The following is a 17164-nucleotide window of genomic DNA, read 5'->3' as shown; positions in this document are numbered from 1 at the left end:
CTCTGTCTTTTGAAAAGATTTCCCTGTAACTCGGTCTTGTGATCGCTGAGTGAGGGAGGAGAGGCGGTTAGTGTTGGTGATTGCTCATTTCTCTGTCTGTCTCAGGTCTGACGCCCCTTCACTGTGCCATCAAGTACCACAATTCCACAATGAGGAAGCAGAGTGAGATGCTGAGCTTCACGGGAGCACTTAACAGTGAGCTCCAAGCCCAGGCCCAGGAAAGTGGCAGTTCCGCCACGGATGCCAAACCACAGATGTTTCTGGACCAGAGAGTCCCGGATTGGAGAGATTCAACTGTATTACAATTTGAAAATGGGTTGAATTTTTTTCCCTGTGTGTTGATTGGTGCATGGTGTTATGAATGAGTGTGGACCAATCAGCAACAATAGAGACCCATTATATAACTGACAGGCTTATTAATATATAGATCATTTGTGAATCATCAATAGCACATACATGACACCACAATAAGATAATCATCCTGTAATGAGCGTTCTGAGACAGGGCTAATGAGAACACAGCGCAGCTCAAAAAATAACAAGGGCAACTGCACAAATTTACAGGAATAAGCTGGTCAATGGCAGGGTAGCATTGAACAGCAATCCTACTGCCAGCTTAGATGAGGTTAGCTAGCTCAGCACAGACCAGGGACAAACCTGCGACCTTTCTGGCTCGTGTGGCTAAGAACATAGAGTGGTGCATTTAAACACTGAGCCACTGAGGGGTGCAATATCTATTTTCAAATTTATTCCCATAATTTTAAGCATCATTCTGATTTCCACAAAACCATCAGATCGTGTTTGAAGATACTAATAATGCCAAAAAAATAGACACAATACTTTATTCACATCAGAAGCTTAAAATTACTGTTGGTGAATGCTGATTCATGAATTCTGTCTGCTATTTTAATGGATGCAGTAGTCCAGTTACCCAAAGTGGCCTAACAACACCATTAAAATAGTCGACAGAATAGAATTATACAAACGCGTTAAATAACACTGCCAGTCATTTCTAATTTCACATTTTGAAACACAGAATTTGCATTACAAATTAAAAATTTAAAAATCTAGCTACGTGTCTCATTAGATTAGCCAGAAATCAATCAACTATTATGCTATTCTTATTTAATAAAGTTTAACATTCTCTGTTCAGTTTATTTTTTTTAATTCCTCTGTAAAAAGGAATACTTGCCTTGGATTTGATATCTCTGTGTAGAACTCGTTTGTCATGGATGTGCTTCATTCCAAGACAGATTTGTACAAATAGGTTCAGCACCTGTTAAAACACTCACTAAATCATTCCACTGTTGTAAATGTAACAGTGCAGTCAGGCTATAGCTTCATGAAAAATACATTACACATTCTCTGAAAGTTGCTATTTTACAGAGGTAACTCTTTTTTTGAACAGTTTATAATTATCCTATCCATCATAAAACTGCATAAATTGTTCATGTTAATCTTAAATAGTCTATGCACTCCAATTGAAGCATTTTTTTTCTATGTAAAAGTGTGAAAACAGAGAGCTAAATATTTTTAGGCCACATCTATCTGAACTGTGATGGACAAAAGTGAATCTCTGATGGTGTGCCGGTGCCAAATGGATTATGCACTATTTTATAAGTACAGGAATATTATACCATGCAATGGACAATGTAATATAACATTCGGTTACTAAGGTGAAGCTTTAAGACCATTGTTAAATAGTGAGAGAGTGGACGGTTCCTTTGCTCTTCAGGCTGCAGCTCAGTACTTCGGCTTTTTCTCTTTAATTTAAAAAAGTGCGAGTGGTTAAAACATGGTGTCAATTGTGGTACTTTCAATTGTTGCGAGATTTTGTATATAAAGTGTGATGCAGAAAGCTGCAGTACAACACTTGAAGTATGATAGACGTACTGTTTTTACTATATTATTTAGGATCTCTGGTGATGTTACTTATGTGAGTTGGATGGTGTGCTGTTCTCAGGAGGACAGGGGTGCTATACCATATAATGCACAATGTATAAGGTGTATGTCCCCTTGAGATCACAAAATCGAATTAAGTAAATAAATAGAACTTTCAGGTTAAGCAGAGCTCAATTGTTCAGTCAAGAAACTTTACAGATTGGAATATGCTGATCAGTTGCAGGCTAAAGGTTAGAAGCACCCAGCACTTTAAAATTGTTTTGCATTTGTAACAAAAGTACAATGTCTGGTCAGTGACATATATAATATATAGGGGCTGATTTTTCTAGTATCAATGCCCAGGGATGCAGATTTGAGGTGCACTGGTCGTGAAAAAGGGGTGGAGACCTGTGATGCCAGGTCTTGGGCCCCTTTACACAGCCCTGGGATCCCTGCGACTACACCTGAAGGCAGAATACAGCCTACACCTACAGAAGATGCAGCAGAAACCTGGGGCTAGAACCTCCACTTTTTTTGCCTGCTTTACGCCCACTTAACGCCCATTTTACTGCTGAAATGACGTATAACGCCCATATATCGCCCATTTTGGCACAAAATCGAAACTGGCGGTCATTTTTCAGAAACTTATTGCCGAGCGTTACTTTCCCCATGTGCTTAATGCCGAAAAAAAATATTACCGCCCGACCACTTTTTTTGGGCGGAATCAGCAGGATGGGCGACTTCAACGCCAATATCGGCCAGCGTTACTTTCCGCACAGAATTAACGCTGAGTTTCAATAATAACGCCCGGCGACTGTTTTTTGTTGCAAAGAGCATATTTACCCAAACTTGCGGCCATGGAGATCGCCCATTGTCAATTTCACCACCTCGCACACATTTCGCCCACAATATCGCTCGTTCAAAAAACCACCCACAAAATTTGGAACTAACCGGGACGAATCACAGCGTTATGGACGCCATGTTGTAGATCACATATTGCCTGCTTTAAAAGGCTGCTGTGTTTCAACCTCGGCGGAGTTCGGATGTAATCTGCAGGTCGTTAGAGTTGATGTGAACATCTCTACAAACATTTTGACCACACTGTGAAGAGGTGTGTTCGTTGGGACATTCCTTGTTTGTGTGCAATCGGTGGAAAACAGAGAATTGCTGCAATGGGGCCTGTCCTTTCTCACCCTCTCTTGGTGACCAAATACATGCAGCAGACTCGACATCACCGAAGGACCGCTGCACTGTATTATGTGCCTGATGCACGAAGTGACAGACAGATGAGGAGGACAGATGCTTGTGTACAGGGCTTCAGTGACCTGTCTAATGCAGCGATGTGTGGCATGCTGAGAAAGTCCGCAAATGTCACCAGCTGTGGCCTGAAAAGAACCCGAGGCATAGAGTGACAATGCCACGGTGACTTTGACCTCAATGGAGAGTGCAGTTCTGATGGTGCTGGCAGGCTGCAGATCTGCTCTTATCAGCTGGCATACCTCAGTGATAACCTCTTTGTGGAAGCGCAGTCTCCGAAGGCAGATGGCAAGTCGATGTAAGAATGCTTCTCTTTGTTCTTGCAGGGGCTATAACGTCTGGTCATAAGAACATAAGAACATAAGAATTTGGAACAGGAGTAGGCCATCTAGCCCCTCGAGCCTGCTCCGCCATTCAATAAGATCATGGCTGATCTGGCCGTGGACTCAGCTCCACTTACCCGAGTTCATGGCCAGACCAGCCATGATCTTATTGAATGGCGGAGCAGGCTCGAGGGGCTAGATGGCCTAATCCTGTTCCAAATTCTTATGTTCATATGACCAGACGTTACAGCCCCCGCAAGAACAAAGAGAAGCATTCTTACATCGACTTGCCCGACGCCACCTGCCTTCGGAGACTGCGCTTCCACAAAGAGGGTATCACTGAGGTATGCCAGCTGATAAGAGCAGATCTGCAGCCTACCAGCACTATCAGAACTGCACTCTCCATTGAGGTGAAAGTCACCGTGGCACTGTCATTCTATGCCTCGGGTTCTTTTCAGGCCACAGCTGGTGACATTTGCGGACTTTTTCAGCATGCCACATATCGCTGCATTAGACAGGTCACTGAAGCCCTGTACACACGCAGGAGGGACTTGATCAGCTTCCCTATGACCAGGGAGGCAGAGAGTGAGAGGGCTCTAGGTTTCTCCAGAATTGCAAACTTCCTCAAGGTGCAGGGAGCAATAGGCTGTACGCACATCGCGATGCGGGCACCTTTTCAGGATGCTGAGGTTTTCAGGAACCACAAGGGATTCCACTCTCTGAATGTCTAACTGGTTGTTGACCACCAGCAAATTATACTAGCAGTGAATGCTCAATTTCCGGGCAGCATCAATGATGCGCACATTCTGCGTGAGAACACTGTATCTGACTTGTTTAACAATGAGCCACAAGGTCAATGCTGGATGCTTGGGGACAAAGGATATGGCCTCGCTGCCTTGCTGATGACCCCCCTGCCTGTCACCCACACCGAGGCCGAGAGGCGATACAACAAGAGCCACAGAGCAACTCGCAATATTATTGACAAAACCGTTGGAGTGCTGAAGCAGCGCTTCAGATGCCTGGACCACTCAGGAGGCGAGCTTCAATAGCACCCTGAGCAGGTAGCCCAATTCGTGGTGGTCTGCTCCATGCTACACAACTTGGCTATCAGGAAGGGACAAGAATTACCTGATGAGTCTGACAGTCCACCTCACCAGAGAGGAAGAGGAGGACGAAGAGGCCGACGCTGACATCGGCTCAGACAATCCATCTGATGCTGAAGCCATGCCCCCGCCACCTGTAGACCGCATGAAAGGGCCCATGGTGGCATGTTAGCTGCAAGAGCCTTACGTCAGTAGCTTATCAATAATCGCTTTGCCTGAAAGAACGTTGGTGTTATTTACAAGGCTGACACACTGCTGGGTGTGCAGGTAATACATCAATGGTGGGCATCACCTTGGTGACAGTTAAAGTTTACGTTGATTGAAGCTAAGTGTGTTATACCCTTTGATGTTAAGGAATCACCAGCGTGTGATGGTGCAGTATTCTGAGCCAATGTGCTGCAAGGTTTTGTTAAATAAAAAACATTTAAACCAAATATTAGTCTGAAATCATCAGTATTTCTGTATAAGCCAACCCTTCCCCCCCTCCCCCTTCCCCTTATCCTCCTGACTCCAAGCCGCCTGGCCGAGGAGGTCCTCAGGCGATGTTTCATGGGTGGGGGGACGTGACGGCCGAAGCGCTGCCTGGGCGGATATGGGAGAGGGCAGTCCCGAGGTGAGAGCATGCTCTGTGCCATAAGCAAGATGTTGCTGTTGGCTCTCATGTGTGGTTGGCAATGGGGGCGTGTCACCTTGGGGTGCGGCGCTCTGGGACCACTGGGAGCCCTCTGCCACCAGTGTTCTTGGCTACCAGCTCCAGGGCCTCCTCCATCCCTTCCTTTTTATATGTTATTTGTTGGAAAAAAAACTTGGCGCCAACTATGTTTTTGATGCTTAGTGGGCTTTTGCTGCTGGTGAATCTCCGTTGTTCCTCCCACAACAGCCAAACAAGCACAAACCACAGCCACACACGCTTTCAGTCTCTGAGCTTCCTCTCTCTCTCTGTCTCCACTTCTGTGCATGTCATGGTGACCCTTGACCTCCAGAATCACGGGAATGGAGCATTGCCATGCCGTTGCTAAGGACGGCCACACTTTACAGCAGGTCAGAAAAATGTAATGCTACCGCCCATTTGATATCTGGAGGTCGCGGTAATGCCCATTTTCAAAAATGTAAACTAGGTGTTTTAAGAATGGGCAAGAAGCCGGCGATCTGAAAACCCTTTTTTAACGCCCACGCCAGAAAAAACGCCCATTTTTAGGCACTAAGCTCAAAAGTGGAGGTTCTAGCCCCCTGGACATTTAAATGAGGAGGGGGTGTTCTCCCAGCCCTCCAGACTCAATTTCCTATGGTGTCATCTAAAGGGCACCCATTACCAGACAGCCCACAAGGATAGCTGGAATTAGACACAAAACAATTCACACTGGACATTTGTTCACTGGATGTGGGTGTCACTGGCAAGGCCGGCATTTACAGCAGGTCAGGTGATGGTGAACCACATTCTTGAACCTCTGCAATCCTTGTGGTGAAGGCACTCCTACAGTGATGGTATGCTTCTTTGTAGTGGTTTGGTACAACTGAGTGGCTTGCTTGGCCATTTGAGAGGGCAGTTAAGAGTCAGCCACATCGTTGTGGATCTGGAGTCATACATAGACCAGACTGGGTAAGGATGGCAGAGTTCCTTCCCTAAAGGACATTAGTTGGGTTTTTAAGACAATCCGGTAGTTTCATTACTGACACTAGATTTTTTTTAATTTAGTTTTTAATTCCATAATTTATTTAATTGAATTTAAATTCCCCAGCTGCCATGGTGGGATTTGAACTCATGTCTCCAGATCATGAGTCTGGGCCTCTGGATTACTGGTCCAGTAACATAACCACTATGCTACCATACACCATAGTTGTTACATAATGACTTTTATCAGAGGATGTATACCGTTTCTTCTGGAAATAATTTTTCCTTTCGCTGCAGAAGTTTTTGCGTGAGATCTCCACCATCACAATATTCCATCACTATATAGAGATGCCCATCAGCTGCATATAGAAAAAAAATACCATAACATTAAGTGTATATACGATGGACAGTGGAATCCTAAATGAAATAGTACCTAAAGCGCCAATTTACAATTGCAGGATTTTATTTTGTACAAAGTAACAATATTTCTGCATAAATTACAAAATACGTAGAATTTACAGCACAGAAACAGGCTATTCGGCCCCACAGGACTATGCTGGTGTTCATGCTCCACATGAGCCTCATCCCATGTTACTCCATCTAACCCGATCAATTTATCGTTCTATTCCTTTCTCCCTCATGTACTTATCTAGCTTTCCCTTAAATGCATCTATGCTATTCGTCTCAACCACTCCATGTGATAGCAAGTTCCACATTCTCACCACTGTCTGGGTAAAGAAGCTTCTCATGAATTCTTTATTGGATTTATCAGTAACTATATTTTGTTTATTGTCCCTTGCAATGGACTTCCAAACAAGTGGAAACATCTTCTCCACGTCTATCTTATCAAACCCTTTCATCATTTTAAAGACCTCTAACAGGTCACCTCTCAGGCTTCTCTTTCCTAGAGAAAAGAGAAGCTGGTTCAGTTTTTCCTGATAGTTGTACCCTCTCAGTATAAATACAAATGATTACTGCTTTAAAAGAATAATTATTGGAACCTATTCATTGCAACACGATTTAGGCGAGGGTCTTCAGAGCATGGGGGAATGGAAAACCAAATACAGAATTGTAATGGTAAAGAAATTAACAAAAGATACCAACGAAAAAGGAAACTAAGAAAAACCTTCCCCCAGTTGATGCAGAGCAATACAGCACAAATATATTTAGGAAAAAGGAAAATATATGAAGAAATAAAAAACTCCGGAAATGGTATTCATTTACTCAGAGTGCCCTTTTGTTCTACTTTTATATTGCACAAGTCAGCATTCAAAAAATAAAGTAAGCCAGCTCAACCACCTTTCAGAACTTTAAGGTTTTAACATTTTGTAATTTTCTTCTTTCCCCCACTTTATTAGCTTCCTTCATTATATTTGACAATAGCGGTAAAGGTTCCACCATTGGGAGAATTCATGCCAGAATGGTTTCAGACAGCTGCAAATGGAAGTGCACAACTTGCGACTAATTTTCCTGTCAGCTCATCAGTGTGGCTTCAGATGCAGGTTGGGCAACTGTAGCATATGAGCGATGGGAGTGGAATACTGTGGGCAAATGAAATTTAAAGGAATGGAGGCAATTAAGGGAGAGTGTCACAATGGCGGCACAAAAATTCTGAGAGCCTTGGAGAGTTGCAAAAGGCATCTCAACCATTAGCAGCCTATGCTCATACCCGAAGGGCCTGGAACAAAGTAAACTCAAGGTGCAGGCATAACTCTACAGAGAAGTAACAGAGCAACTCAGGACTCAATCCCGTTAAATGGCAACTGATTATGATGTGATCCTGCATGAGATGATTGGGAGGACATTGGTTCTCTGTGCTATTCCACAGCACCATTCCTATTGGCCAGCATTGTAGCACGCCTACCAAGCAGGTGGCGCCAATTATCAGATCACAGCTGACTTTACTATCACTGGCTGTGCCATTCCCTAAGCTGCATTGTATCTGTAGGTGGCCTTGCAGCTATGGCACAGCTCTGCACCTGCGTCTTTGCTGAATCAGACCCTGAGAAGACAGATCCCCATGGTCATTACTGGGAGGATGGCACAAATGATCAGTGAAATTTTATCAGGGGCAGCCAATCAAGCATCACAGTTTCTGAATCACCCTGGCATGTCTCCTTTCATGCAATACCACTCAAAGCAAGACATACACTGGCTCTGCTCACTGGAAACTGCATTGGGACACAAAGTGGGTATATTTCCAATGGCACTGGACTTCAGCAAATCTTCTGCCCCTGTCCCTGAATAGCAGGTGGTTAAGATAGGATGATCCAGGCTAATAACTGAGTTACTGTTGTAAGATACATACTGATCCTTGTGTTACATTACTGACTGAGCTGGCTGAGTCCTGAAGGACACAGCTGCCAGACTGGGCCTGCGTCCGATGGTGAGAGAACCAGCACGAGGGAAAAACCTACCCGACCTTGTCTTCACCAATCTACCTGTCGCAGATGCATCTGTCCATGAGAGCATTGGTAGCAGTGACCACCACACAGTCATTGTGGAGACGAAGCCCCGTCTTCACACTGAGGACACCCCCCATTGCGTTGTGTGGCACTACCACCGTGCTAAATGGGATAGATTCAGAACCGGTCTAGCAGCTCAAAACTGGGCATCCATGAGGCACTGTGGGCCATCAGCAGCAGCAGAATTGTATTCCACCACAATCTGTAACCTCATGATCTGGCATATGCCTCACTCTACCATTACCATCATGCTAGGGGACAAACCCTGGTTCAATGAACAGTGTAGAACAGCATGCCAGGAGCAGCACCAGGTATACCTAAAAATGAGGTGCCAAACAGGGGAAGCTGCAACACAGGACTACATGCATGCTAAACAGCGGAAGTAGCATGCTATAGAAAAGGCTAAGCGATCCCACAATCTGCAGTCCTGCTACATCCAGTCGTAAATGGTGGTGGACCATTAAACAACTAACGGTGGGAGGATGCTCCATGAATATCCCTATCCTCAATGATGGCACAGCCCAGCACGTGAGTGCAAAAGACAAGGAGGAAGTGTTTGCAACTATCTTCAGCCAGAAGTGCCGAGTGGTAATTTATATTGGCCTCCTCATGAGGTCACCACTATCACAGAAGCCAGTCTTCAGCCAATTCGATTTACTCCACGTGATATCAAGAAATGGCTGAGTGCACCATCATTCCCTCCATCATAAGGTCGGCACTGGGGATGTGCGCTGATGTCTGCAGTGCTCAGTTCCATTTGTAACTCCTCAGATAATGAAGCAGTCCAAGCCGGTATGCAGCAAGTGATGGAAGGTGTCATCGACAGTGCTATCAAGCGGCACTTACTCACCTATAACCTGCTCACCAATGCCCAGTTTGGGTTCTGCCAGGACCACTCGGCTCCAGACCTCATTACAGCGTTGGTCCAAACATGGACAAAAGAGCTAAATTCCAGAGATGAGGTGTTAGTGAGTGCCCTTGACATCTAGGCAGTATTTGACCAAGTGTGGCATCGAGGAGCCCTAGTAAAACTGAAGTCAATGGGAAACGGGGGGGAAATTATCCACTGGCTGGAGCCATACCTAGCACAAAGGAAGATGGTTATGGTGGTTGAAGGTCAATCATCACAGCCTCAGGGCATCGCTGCGGGAGTTCCTCAGGGCAGTGTCCTAGGCCCAATCATTTTCAGCTGCTTCATCAATAACCTTCCCTCCATCATAATTTCAGAACTTGGAATTTTTGCTGATGACTGCACAGTGTTCAGTGCCTTTTGCAACTCCTCAGATAATGGAGCAGTCCATGCCCACATTCAGCAAGACCTGGACGATATTCAGGCTTGGGCTGATAAGTGGCAAGTAACATTTTCGCCACACAAGTGGCAGGCAATGACTATCCCCAACAAGCGAGAGTCTAACCACCTCCCCTTGACATTCAATGGCATTACTATCGACGAATCCCCGACCATCAACATCCTGGAGGTCACCATTGACCAGAAACTGAACTGGACCAGCCACATAAATACTGTGGCAACAAGAGCAGGTCAGAGGCTAGGTATTCTGCAGCGAGAGTCTCACTTTCTGACTCCCCAAAGCCTTACCACCATCTACCAGGCACAAGTCAGGAGTGTGATGGAATACTCGTCACTTGTCTGAATGAGTGCAGCTCCAACCACACTCAAGAAGCTCGACACCATCCAGGACAAAGCAGCCCGCTTGATTGGCACCCCATCCACCACCTTATACATTCACTCTCTCCACCACCGGAGCAGTGACTGCAGTATGTACCATCTACAAGATGCTCTGCAGCAACTTGCCAATGATTCTTTGGCAACACCTCCCAAACCAGCAGCCTCTATCACCTAGAAGGACAGCAGGTACATGGGAACACCATCACCTGCAAGTTCCCCTCCAAGTTACACACCATCCTGACTTGGAAGTATATCGCCATTCCTTCAGCGTTGCTGGGTCAAAATCCTGGAACTCCCTCCTTAACAGCACTGTGGGAGTGCCTTCATCACAAAGACTGCAGCGGTTCAAGAAGGCGGCTCCCCACCACCTACTCGAGCGCAATTAGGGATGGGCAATAAATGTTAGCCTTGTCAGCTATGCCCACATCCCATGAATGAATTTTTTAAAATTCCTGATGGCTCAGATGATTAAGGCGTGAGTAGCTGAGTCACACATAATGTCCTAGGTTCAATCCTGCTCTGCGGAGTTTGTTGATCGAAGCCAGAGTAGCATTAATATTCTGTAACCAGCCTCAGTGTTCCAGGTTAGAAAGGGAAAAAATGATAGGATTTTCATTGCTAATCAGCATTCAGTTATTCCTATTAGAAATGAGGATGTGAGAACAGGATTGGATCTGGTTATGATGTTCGCTGGACCAAACAGCATACTAACGGCCAATAAAGCAAGGTATTGGATTACATCCAGCGCCTTAAAACTACCTCAGCAAGAAGTCCTTGTCTCCATATTATAAAGAGGATATAGAGGTACTGGAGAAGGTGCAAAAAAGATTTACTGGAATGATTCCAGAACTGAGAGTTTATAGCTATCAGGAAAGATTGAACATTCCTGGAAAAAGAACGAGAAAAGAGAAGACTGGCCTGATGAAGGTTTTAAGATTTATGGAAGGGTTTGATAGGGTAGGCGTAGAGAAGCTGTTACAACTTGCGGGCGAGACCAGAACTAGGGCCCATAAATGTAAGACAGTCACTAATAAATCTAATAGGGAAGTCAGGAGAAACTTCTTTACCCAGAGAATGGTTAGAATGTGGAACTTGCTACCACAAGGAGTGGTTGAGGCAAATACCATAGATGCATTTAAGGGGAAGCTAGATAAACACATTCCGGAGAAAAGAACAGAAAAGTATGCTGATAGGGTTAGGTGAAGAAGGATGGGAGGAGGCTCGTGTGGGGCATAGACACTGGCATAGACTTAATGGGCCAAATGGCCTGTTTCTGTGCTGTAAATACTATGTAACTATGTCAGTCAATTCCTTCGGAAGATGGCGAGAAGCAGCAAAAACACTAGAGTGTAGATAAAGGAGAACGTTAGCCAAAAAAGGAAGAAGATAAATCAATTAATTTCACGATTTACTCACCTTCAAATGAGTCTGTAAATGCAACAATGTTGGGATGCTTCATTTTGGCAAGGAGTATGGCTTCCCTCCTTGATCTTTGTAGTCCAGAGGGGTCCTAAACAAGTAAGATAAAAAGGAGATGGCAATCTTGTCTTGCTGTGAAAAATAAATACCCAAGGCCACTAACAATTCTGATATTTGGAAAAATATATGTATTGATAAAGCATTATAACAGATGGTTTGATGTTTAGAGCATTAGATTAGATTTCACCTTTGGTACATCTATATCATAAGCCACACTGATATGCACCATGTACTTATATCATATGCCATAACTAGTGGGTGTGTATCTTCTACCTTGTGTTAACTTGACTCATTGCTAGTACAGTATTCTTGCCTCTGACTTCTGAGTTAGAAGGTCATGGGTTGACACCCCAAGGCAAGACTTGAGCACATAATCTGGGCTTCTACATAGTTAGACTTGCCGCTTTTCAGATGAGACATTAAACCATGCCCTGGCAGCCTGTTCAGGTGCACATAAAAGATCCCATGGCACTTTTCAAAGAAGATCAAGGGACTTCTCGCCAATGTTCTGGCCAACATTTATTTCTCAACCTTACACCATCTCATTGCTGTAGGCAACTTGGTTGCCATATATTCTTACATAACAACAATAGCTACACTTCAAAAAGTCACTCATTGGCTATTCGCGCTTTGAGATGTCCGATGATGCGAAAGTTAATTGGAACTTGCTATACGAAGGCCAGATTGTTCTCCACTGAAGACTAGGGGTAAGGGGGAATCATTGGGAGAGTCAACTAGGGGTGTTCTTGTGGTTTGACCTAGAACAGCATGGACATGGGAAATTATCTACCCACTCTTTTACCTCAATATAGGGAGAACATCACAAGAAGAACAGAAAATATAATTAATACTTTTTAAAAAGCCCTACAAACAAAGCAATGGTGATGACTGCCATCTCTAAAAATGTTCAATGCTACAAACAGAGATGGATGCAGGTTCAAGTCCCGTTCCATATAGTTCGCAATCCAGTATTGAGTGGGAACTTTGAGACTAGAGCCAATGGTATCCCTCGAGTTGAATGAAATATGAGATAAAAATATAAAGAGGGAACTTAACCAAATATCCCCATGAAATAAAGTTAAAAACATGCTCACATCACATTTACCTTTGAAAGATGAATTTCCTTCATCACATATTGCTGACTGTCATTGTGTGCTTGTACCAAAAGAGCTCTGCCAAATGAACCTTCCCCAATTACCTTTAATACTGTGTAAGTGTCCATCATAAAACATGTCTGGAAAACAATTGCATTTTTTGTGTTAATCAGTGACACATTTTGTACTGTTTTACTACAACCTTTAGAAGTCATTCCAATGTTAGACTATGTTAAAAAGCATTGCATGTGTGAAGAAAAATAAATGCTAAACATTTGTTTTGCAGTGGGATTCCAAGGGACTGCCTAAGAAGAGAAGAATGGGATTCCACTAAATTGTCCAAAATAGATCTATCTATTTTTCCTCTCTCTCTGGCTTTGAATTAAATATTTGTAATATTTATAATAGTGGGTAGAACCAGCATGAACTCTGATTTTTTGACATCCTGTTCTTTTGGTGCAGCAGGCCAGTGGTTTGCTCATGTAACAAAACACCCAATGAGTACTCAGCAAACACGCAGTAGAAGTTATTATTGCTTTTAGGACTTATCTGATTTTGATTTATGCCTTGCTGCACATAAATAAAATCGCTTTTGTCCAGTGAATTTGGTGATATGGGGCCATGAGGCCTTGTTACATAAACCCACTCGTGTATGAACACTCAGTCCTATGGATTTTACAATGTCACACACCAGTGTCATACACTGTCATTCTGTGACCAGAGAATGGCAGTATAGGGAAGGCTTTGATCTCATTAGTTACAGGTAACAAATTATATGTGCTTGTATTTTTTTGTCCGTGCCTGTATTATCACATTTAAAATGTCTAGAATAGGAACTAGAATTTGAAGAAAGTGAGAGAGTTAATCTGAATACCAATGATAAATTCATTAATTACCAGTATATAAGTGAATACATTGACACCAATTTACTCACTATTTTTTTGTATGGCGATCAGAGTTCAGAGGCTTTGAATTATTGGTGCAAGCAGTCTGATTTTTTGAGTGACAATATTTATAATGTGTACATGGCATCATCCGGGATTTATGTATTTTCTCGCTTTCAGCTCCCCTTAGTTTATATAAAGCTTTAAATCTAATTTTGGCAGAAGAGGTTACAAGTTACACAAATCCATCATAAATTTAACAGAAGACAACTACCTGAAGAATATTTAATATGTTGAGCTAGAAAAACATTGTGGGGCTGGATTTTCGGCTCATTTAGCACCTGGGCAGGGCGCAAAAACAATTAATTTTGGCGTGAAACGAGGCGCACAAGATTTTGCGTCCAGGAAGAATTTTCGCCAATGGTTTTGCGGGCAGCACTAAAACATAGCGCCCACCCGCTATTTTGACCGCGTGGATGACATAAATCGTGATGCATCGCTCGCTAGCGCCCCGGGTGGAACTTTCAATCATATCGTCCGATTTAGTGTCCGCCCGGGAACCTGCCAGCAAAAAGCAGTCGGACCCAGGGCGCACCAGTCACTAACGGCGCCATCTTGGAAACGGAGGAGAAAGTCAGAATTCTGAGTGATTAAAAGCATTGGGAGAAGAACGCTGCGTTGCTGCATACTTTTCATTGTGAAGTTTATGTGAGTTTATAGTTTGTTTTAAAGGACATTTAAGGACAATTTAAAAGATGGGGCCATTCTGTGTCAGCCATTAATCCTGGCTGCTATATTTATGCAACATCGAGCTGGAAGAAGACTTATAATTTAGTTTAAATTATAATCATTTTCAACGTAATCTAAGAGGTCGCAGGCGTATGGGGAGGAGGCCTTACCCCCCCACGAGTTTACATGGAACATCACTCATACCTGCAGCTCTCTTGAGACACAGTGCGGTAAAAGGCTGCGTTCCTGAAAAGAGGTGGTCATAGAGATATGCCAGCTCATACAGGCAGACCTACAGCCTACCAGCAGCACCAGGACTGCACTGCCCGTCGAGGTGAAGGTGACTGTGGCACTTGCCTTCTGTGCCTCCGGCTCCTTTCAGGCATCAGCGGGGGACATATGCTCCATCTCGCAGCACGCTACACATTGCTGCATTCGCCAGGTGACTACTGCATTGTGCGCATGCAGGATGGACTTCATAAACTTCCCAATGACCAAGGAGACACAAAGTGAGAGGGCTGTAGGTTTTGGGCGATTCGCTAGCTTTCCCAAGGTTCAGAGTGCCCTTGACAGTACACACATCGCCCTGTGAGCACCTTTATAGAATCCAGAGGTTTACCGAAACTGAAAGGGATTTCGCCCCTTGAATGTACAAATCGTCTGCAACCATACATAAGAACGTAAGAAATAGGAGCAGGAGTAGGACATCGGGCCCCTCGAGCCTGCTCCGCCATTTAATATCATAGCTTATCTGATCATGGACTCAGCTCCACTTCCCCCTGCCCACTCCCCATTACTCTTTATTCCCTTATCGCTCAAAAATCTGTCTATCTCTGCCTTAAGTATATTCAATGACCCAGCCTCCACAGCTCTTTGGGGCAGAGAATTCCATAGATTTACAACCCTCAGAGAAGAAATTCTTTCTCATCTCAGTTTTAAATGGGCGGCCCCTTATTCTGAGACTATGTCCCCTAGTTTTAGTTTCCCCATGAGTGGAAATATCCTCTCTGCATTCACCTTGTCGAGCCCCCCTCATTATCTTATAAGTTTCGATAAGATCACTTCTCTTTCTTCTGAACTCCAATGAGTAGAGGCCCAACCTATCTTCATAAGTCAACCTCCTCATCTCCGGAATCAACCTCGTGAACCTTCTCTGAACAACCTCCAAAACAAGTATATCCTGCCTTAAATACGGAGACCAAAACTGTATGCAGTACTCTAGGTGTGGCCTCACCATTACCCTGTACAGTCGTAGCATGACTTCTCTGCTTTTATACTCTATCCCCCTTAAAGGCCAACATTCCATTTGCCTTCCTGATTACTTGCTGTACCTGCCTACTAACTTTTTGTGTTTCATGCACAAGGGCCCACAGGTCCCTCTGTACTGCAACATTTTGCAATTTTTCTCCATTTAAATTATAATTTGCTTTTCTATTTTTTTTGCCAAAGTAGATAACCTCATATTTTCCCACATCATACTCCATCTGCCAATTTTTTGCCCACTTACTTAACCTGTCTCTATCCCTTTGCAAATTTATTGTGTCCTCCTCACAACTTGCTTTCCCACCCATCTTTGTATCATCAGCAAACTTGGCTACATTACACTCGGTCCCTTCATTCAAGTCATTAATCTAGATTGTAAATAGTTGAGGGCCCAGCACTGATCCCTGCAGCACCCCACTAGTTACTGGTTGCCAACCGGAAAATTACCCATTCATCCCGACTCTCTGTTTTCTGTTAATTAACCAATCCTCTATCCATGCTAATATATTACCCCCAACCCAGTGAACTTTTATCTTGTGCAGTAACCTTTTATGTGGCACCTTATCAAATGCCTTCTGGAAATCCAAATACACCACATCCACTGGTCCCCCTTTATCCACCCTGCTCGTTACATCCTCAAAGAACTCCAGCAAATTTGTCAAACATGATTTCCCTTTCATAAAACCATGCTGACTCTGCTTGATTGGATTATGCTTTTCCAAATGTCTCGTTACTGCTTCCTTAATAATGGACTCCAACATTTTCCCAACGGCAGATGTTAGGCTAACCTATCGATAGTTTCCTGCTTTTTGTCTGCCTCCATTTATAAACAGTGCCGTTACATTTGCGGTTTACAATCTGCTGGGATCACCTCAGAATCCAGGGAATTTTGGTAATTACAACCAATGAATCCACTATATTTGCAGCCACTTCTTTTAAGACCTTAGGATGTAAGCCATCAGGTCATGGGGACTTGTCCGCCTTTAGTCTCATTATTTTACCATGTACTACTTCATTAGTGATAGTGATTGTATTAACTTCCTCCTTCCTTATAGCCCTTTGTTATGAAATATCTCCTTAAATGTCTGCCACTGCTCATCAACTGTCCCATACTTTAATCTATTTTCCCAGTCCACTTTAGCCAACTCTGCCCTCATATCTTTGTAGTCTCCTTTATTTAAGTTTAGGACATTGATTTGAGATCCAACTTTCTCACGCTCCAACTGAATTTGAAATTCAACCATGGTATGGTCACTCATTCCGAGAGGATCATTTATTATTTATTAAGAGATCATTTATTAATCCTGTCTCATTTCACAGTACCAGATCTAAGATAGCCTGCTCCCTGGTTGGTTCTGCAATGTACTGTTCAAGGAAACTATCCCAGT

The 17164-nt window shown here is 43.7% G+C and overlaps 1 protein-coding gene across 3 annotated transcripts in view; it reads right to left on the bottom strand.

Annotated features, from left to right (window-relative positions):
• The window catches only part of nek3 (NIMA related kinase 3), a 45143-nt gene that overhangs the window by 19715 nt on the left and 8264 nt on the right, over window positions 1-17164 (bottom strand). For all 3 annotated transcript variants that reach the window (XM_070892394.1, XM_070892395.1, XM_070892396.1), the window contains exons 2-5: window positions 12912-13040; window positions 11744-11837; window positions 6437-6534; window positions 1192-1275 (exon numbers count right to left, since the gene is read on the bottom strand). In XM_070892394.1, coding sequence (XP_070748495.1) covers window positions 1192-1275; window positions 6437-6534; window positions 11744-11837; window positions 12912-13031 — 396 coding nt within the window. In that variant the 5' untranslated portion in view covers window positions 13032-13040. The remainder of the gene's footprint in view (window positions 1-1191; window positions 1276-6436; window positions 6535-11743; window positions 11838-12911; window positions 13041-17164) is intronic.

Source organism: Pristiophorus japonicus, chromosome 10, assembly GCF_044704955.1.
Source record: "Pristiophorus japonicus isolate sPriJap1 chromosome 10, sPriJap1.hap1, whole genome shotgun sequence".
Classification (NCBI taxonomy): Eukaryota; Metazoa; Chordata; class Chondrichthyes; family Pristiophoridae; genus Pristiophorus; species Pristiophorus japonicus.
Note: the sequence above shows the minus strand (reverse complement) of the source record. Positions and strands in the feature narration are given on the sequence as shown.